Here is a 5,637-nt window from a genome sequence, read left to right as displayed (position 1 = left end):
TTATCATACCCCATAAAAATATCCCAAAAGAAAAAAGTTAAGTTCATGGGTATGACATGATTCAATGATTGATATCAAGAATCATTGCTAAGCATAATAATTTTTAAAATCACCGCAAAGACCAACTAAAAACTTGACAAATAATAGACCTTTCAATCTTCTCCACTTAAATACTTAACTACAATCCAAACTCATGACATGCGACTAACCCACGTGCGTCTAATCCACACATCACGTTGCTGCACTCTTACTACTATATCAAAGCCCCGAGCAGCTAAGCATAATAATTGCAGTTAAAAAAAATTACCAAAGCAATCAAATTAAGTTCTTATGTGGATTAACATTCAGATGTGCTTTATATAATTATCACCTCCTGCCTAAATTAGCACGGTCATCAGCAAATAGCACCTTCACATGAAATATCAGAAGCCACAAGATAAAACTAGCAAATGCTAAGAACGTTCAGAACCAAAAACGATCTGCAAGTAATGATCCTTGAATAAGCTACAACGGCTCTATTCTTTCTCAAATTGACAATTAAGATTTCCCAGTTCTTTTTTAGGTAATAAGATTTCCCAATTCTTTCAGCTACAAAAAGCTTCCAGGATGATGCACAAGCAAGCAGAAAACACTTTTGTGATTCCATGTAAAGGGAAACAGCTTGACCACCACCACGAAGCTAACAAAAGAAATTGTATAATCACCTAAACATGGTCATACTTCAGCAGAGAAACTGCCTGCATGATCACCTGAAGCATAATGATTGTAACTCCCGCCACCACCTGTACCCCTGCCACCCCTTCCCCTATAGTTATTAAAATGGTTCCTCTGGTGGTAATTACCAGATTGGTCGTAGTATTGACTGCGGCCGTTCTGGTAGGACCCTCCCCTGCCACGTCCTCCACGGCCATTGGAGTTTCCACGACAGCCACCCCCACTCCCACCACGATTACCCCTGTAATTCTGATAAGACCTCTGGGGAACAGATTGTTGCCGATTGAAATCTGCATCCTTCAAATTATCAACACCTTCAGCCTCAGGTGCGACTTCTTCTGGTTCAGCAAATTGTTCAGACATGTTGTCACCCTGCTCCCCCTACAAAGTGAATAAAAAGAACAGATGTTTCATATGGAGGATACAACCACTAAACTTCAATTCTCTTAGAAAGGTCAAGAATACCTGCTGCAGTTCCACATTGTTATCGTGAATTTCGTTACTTTCAACTGCTTGAGAACTTGCAGCATCTTCCTCCTGAAAACAGTTAATGTTCACAGTTGAATGATAACATGAAGGAAAGCATGGACCACTGAACAAGTGCTATAGACAAACTTCTATACACATTCAATTCCCTGTAAATGCACACAATGTAGTCCCCTTTTCAAAGCCAGGTAAATTAAAAGCACAGATTTTAATAAGAAAACTGGATTTACACACTTCAGATGCCAAAAGTAGTGACTACACTGAAACTCACATGTCTGGGAAAGAGTTCTCACGTTTTATTTTAAACAAATGTAAGTTAAAATTTTCTACGGCTACAAATTAAGTATAAAAGATTATTGTGATATGTTGAAACGAGTAGTTTCAGTGAAAATACTAAAAACTAGCTTAGGTTGCCAAAGAGTCTAAGAATACAAAGCCAGAAAATGATGTAACAAAGGTGAGGAAAGGTAGGATAATTCAGGACCCAAGGTTAATAAGTTATTCTTTTTTTAAACAAAATTCTTGCTCACACTCTCACCAGTATGTAGCTTGGCCTGCACATAAAGTGCTCAGAATTGAAGCAAAGAGGGTTCAGGATGTAAAGACAAAAAATGCAAGTCTATCCTTGACCAGCTTTTCAGGACTCTTCATATTCTGACTCATTAGCAATATGTCAATCAAACAACCAACTATGCCTCAATTCAAAACTAGTTGGTTTGTTGTATGAATCCTCTCCATCTATTCCACTTTTTAAGGGAGCATTTCAGGTCAATACTAAATACGTCTTTTAAGGAAATTAGGTGTTCTCTAAAACTGGTGCCGCTATAAGTGTCACATTTAATTCCTCCACTGGCATATAAGTCTCTAAAAATAGACTACAAAGACTCCTGATATAAGGTAAAATAATCTTGGTACAGAACTCAGCATTAACAATATTGTTTGGTTACAGTTTTCTTTTCCGTATAAAAATACTTGCATAAACTATTCAGAAATCTCTGTATTATTTTACGCAGGATAGAATGTGGAATAATAATAATATGTGTATTAATAATGCAATGGATTAAGATAACTAAAATGACATAAGCACTCTCATACCTTTCAAAGCTACTATATCATCCATTTTGAGCAACCAAGAACAAAGAGGTCTCTGCCTCTACTGTTCTGTATACCAGTGCCAAAAAGAGGAAGATCTATTTTTTTCTTTTTTTGAGAATCGTGAAGCTGTATTCCTAACAGCACAAAGATTGTGCTAGAAATCTGTACAGTGAAGCAAAACACTGAAGCATAAATATGTCCCTCTCTAAAACTGTAGGGGTTCTAGTAGCTCTAACACATGTTCAGCTTGATTTAGAAGTTCCAATCTAAACCAAAAATAAAACGATAAAATACTGTTGGCTTTGATCTTCTGAATGGAATTGTAACTGCCCTCAAAACATATACAGGTTCAATATTGGCACAAGCGAAGTTGAGCTACCTTTTTCTTTTATTTCCTCGTTTTGGCCTTTTAATAGGGGATAGTCTTGACGGCAATTTCAGTTATGTTGGAGAAAGAGGAAAGCAAGAGGAGCAGAGGGGAAATAAAGCTTCCTCTCTGATGTTGGATAAAGAGGAAGCCAAGGGGATATACTTCTGGGTTTCATCTTCTACCTCCCTTGTATTGTGTAGAATTTTGGCAGAGAGGAACTAAAGCTATCAACAATGGTGTTTAGAACAGCTTTATAGCAAAAGACATCTTATCCTATAAACTAAGACCACAACAAGAAAGTGTAGAAAGACCAATGTATGAGAAATTATGAGCTCTTTATGACACAAAAACGAACAAGGAAAACATGTATTATTGTTTTAGAAAAACAAAAGCAAAATCTACTGAGAAAAATAACACCCCACCCCCACCCCCACCCCCAAAAAACGGAAAAACCTCATCACCTAACCTAGAGGCCAGGACAGTGCAAAATCTAACAAGTTAAAGACCAACAGGCCAAAACATATGAGCCTATCAGTTCCTTTAAAGGAAATGGGCGATGGAGGCTTGTGCTTTTGAACTTCAGTTATTTAGCAATACGTAGAAGTGAATTGCAAGGTAAGACACCAACTTAACCAGAAGCTTCATAAGGCCTTAACAATAGCTCAGCAATTACGTTATATACAGCAACTTCAAACAAGGGATATAACAGAAATATCAATGAGTTAAATCTTTGCATTCAGCCACAAAAACATAAACAAGCAAAACTCATGTGCATCCAACAATCAATCATATTATCAAGGCAAGCTTGCAAGATGTCTTTCAGACCTTAAATATAGCAAATAGTATAGATGATTTACTTCTATAAGCATTTACCTTCTGCTCATACTGCACATTTGGAGTTTCCACTTGCAGCGGTACGTCGACAGGCAAAACCTCCACATGCTCTTCTACTGGCACTGGATAAGACCCATATTTACCGGCAGCTGCCTCCACTTTAACAGGGTCTGTGGTAAAATATAGCGAACCAATGATCTTGTCGAGCTTTGATCTCAGCCCCGCATCTGCAAGAAATGGGGACAAAACCAGTTAAAATCATCTACACTGCCCTAAAATCTTGACATAAAAAAAGAAACCTCATAGCCATTCCCTGAAAAATCAAAAATGCAAATGCCAGGATAACAAACAACAGCAACCAGTGGAGGATGTAACCTAAGGCTACGGGTTCAATATAACCCGGTAATTTTGACAGGGAACATATATATGTGTGTGTGAAAAACAAAATTTCAACAAATATTAAGTTTTCGAACCCATAGTTTAAGAAGCAAAGTTAGTTCATTGTTAAAATTTTGAATCCGCCTCAATGACATAAACATCAATCCCAAACTAGCGGGGCTCGCGCTATATGCATGCTTTTTATCCACTCCCGACAAAGAAAACAATATTTTATCTCAAAAATAAAAAAGAGACTCACAAGTAGCATCGGAATTGGGTTCAAAGGGCTGATTAGACTTCGAAAGCCATAGCTTAGCATGCTCAATACATTTCTGAAGAGAGTGCTTGTGTGACAAGGGAGAGTTAACAGGGCGTGAAACAAGCAACCCGCTAAGTATCGAAATCAAATCCAAATCTCTTTCGCCTAACAGATCCATCACGTCGTCAGTAGATTCGTCCTCTGGCATACAGTCGTAGCTCAAACAACACGCTCTCTCCATAGTCCTCGTCAGCATCGTCGCTGTTAAATCACTCTGTTGCAACGACTTCACGTCAAACATGCTACCAAAGTACAACAGATTAAGTAAATCTTCAACACTTTCTCCTTTGTTGTTAGGATCATCAATAGGCGTATCGGCGGCGGATTCTGACGGAGGAACTTGGCGTTGTTGTCCAACGGCGAGGTTGATTTCTTCAGCGACGGCTGCAGCGAGTGGCTGACGAAGCTTCTCGAGCTCGTCAATGCCGACGAGAACAGCGGATTTGGAGCGGAAAGTTTCCTCTTGTTCTTTGTTGAGGATTTTGCCTTTGGATAGAGATTCTTCCATTTGGACAATGCGGTTGTATTTCTTGCGAAGAGCACGGAGGCGTTTGTTGATCACGCTGAGTACTGGTCCATCAGAGAGTTCTGATGCCGGTGTAGATGCCATCGGTGGTGGTTCACCGAGGGATGAGGAAGAAATGAGGAGTGCGCCGCCGTGGACGGCGACAAGGGTTTTTGGAGGGTCTGTGGAGTGGAGAGGCAGAGGAGTTGAGACTCTGAGTGGATTAACCTTTCCCAATTTATAAATGAAAACATCTCTACCTTATTTATTTATTTTGGCTTTCCTGTGAGGTTATTTAATTTGGTTCATCTAATAGGTCCACAAAAATTAAAATGCAGCACAGCTTATAAGGTGAATAATAATACTTATAAATTATTAGAAAAATAATCATAAAAATGCTTATGTAAGTATCCAAGGGTATTTTTTATTTTAAATGCTTTTTTATTCATGTATTGCTAATGCTTATTGTCATTTTTTGTCTTATTGCCCATAAAATAATATTATATAATTGTTTTTACAGAAGTTAGGTGAATGTTTAAGCTTACTAGTTAATACTATCAATCTAATGTTTTACTACCATATTTTTTATGCAATCAGCTGAACATAATATTATAGTATTAGTTTATCTGAGATTTTATGTTGAGATTACTTTGTTTGTAATGGAATATTAATACATATTAGATTATAAAGATATTATCATTAAATCTAAACAGCAGATTATTAAGATATTTAATTTTTTAGCATCTGAACAAACATAATTTATTTTTATTTTAATATTCATGAATATAAATATATTAAAAGTTATATAACATATCTATAAAATATTAGAAAAGAATCTTAATTTATATAGTATTATAAAAAAAAGACTATTTAATGAAACACACCACAAAAGCTAGCGCCAAAGGCAGCAAAAAAATGTGTCTATATCCTTATTTT

At 37.0% G+C, this 5,637-nt stretch overlaps 1 protein-coding gene across 2 annotated transcripts; it reads right to left on the bottom strand.

The window, feature by feature from the left end:
• Positions 1 to 461: 461 nt before the first annotated feature.
• LOC104106247 (uncharacterized protein C12G12.07c-like) lies at positions 462 to 4,942 on the bottom strand. 2 transcript variants are annotated; one of them, XM_009614745.4, is made up of 4 exons: positions 4,137 to 4,942; positions 3,539 to 3,726; positions 1,180 to 1,251; positions 462 to 1,095 (listed from the first exon to the last, which is right to left on the bottom strand). In XM_009614745.4, the coding sequence occupies exons 1-4, from the start codon at positions 4,804 to 4,806 to the stop codon at positions 715 to 717; spliced, it is 1,311 nt and encodes a 436-aa protein (XP_009613040.1). In that variant the 5' UTR covers positions 4,807 to 4,942; the 3' UTR covers positions 462 to 714. The 2 variants fall into 2 exon arrangements, with proteins under 2 accessions (XP_009613040.1, XP_009613041.1); XM_009614746.4 differs by having other exon boundaries at positions 462 to 1,086.
• Between the last annotated feature and the right edge of the window lie 695 nt (positions 4,943 to 5,637).

This window comes from Nicotiana tomentosiformis, chromosome 11 (assembly GCF_000390325.3).
Source record: "Nicotiana tomentosiformis chromosome 11, ASM39032v3, whole genome shotgun sequence".
In the NCBI taxonomy this organism is placed as follows: Eukaryota; Viridiplantae; Streptophyta; class Magnoliopsida; order Solanales; family Solanaceae; genus Nicotiana; species Nicotiana tomentosiformis.
This window is presented reverse-complemented; position numbering and strand designations above follow the sequence as displayed.

Coding starts and splice junctions, on each gene's coding strand:
- LOC104106247 (XM_009614745.4), bottom strand. CDS start 4,806: ATGGCATCTACACCGGCATCAGAACTCTCTGATGGACCAGTACTCAGC. Junction 1,252..3,538: donor ATGTGCAGTATGAGCAGAAG/GTAAATGCTTAT, acceptor AACTGTTTTCAG/GAGGAAGATGCTGCAAGTTC. Junction 1,096..1,179: donor ACAATGTGGAACTGCAGCAG/GTATTCTTGACC, acceptor TTCACTTTGTAG/GGGGAGCAGGGTGACAACAT.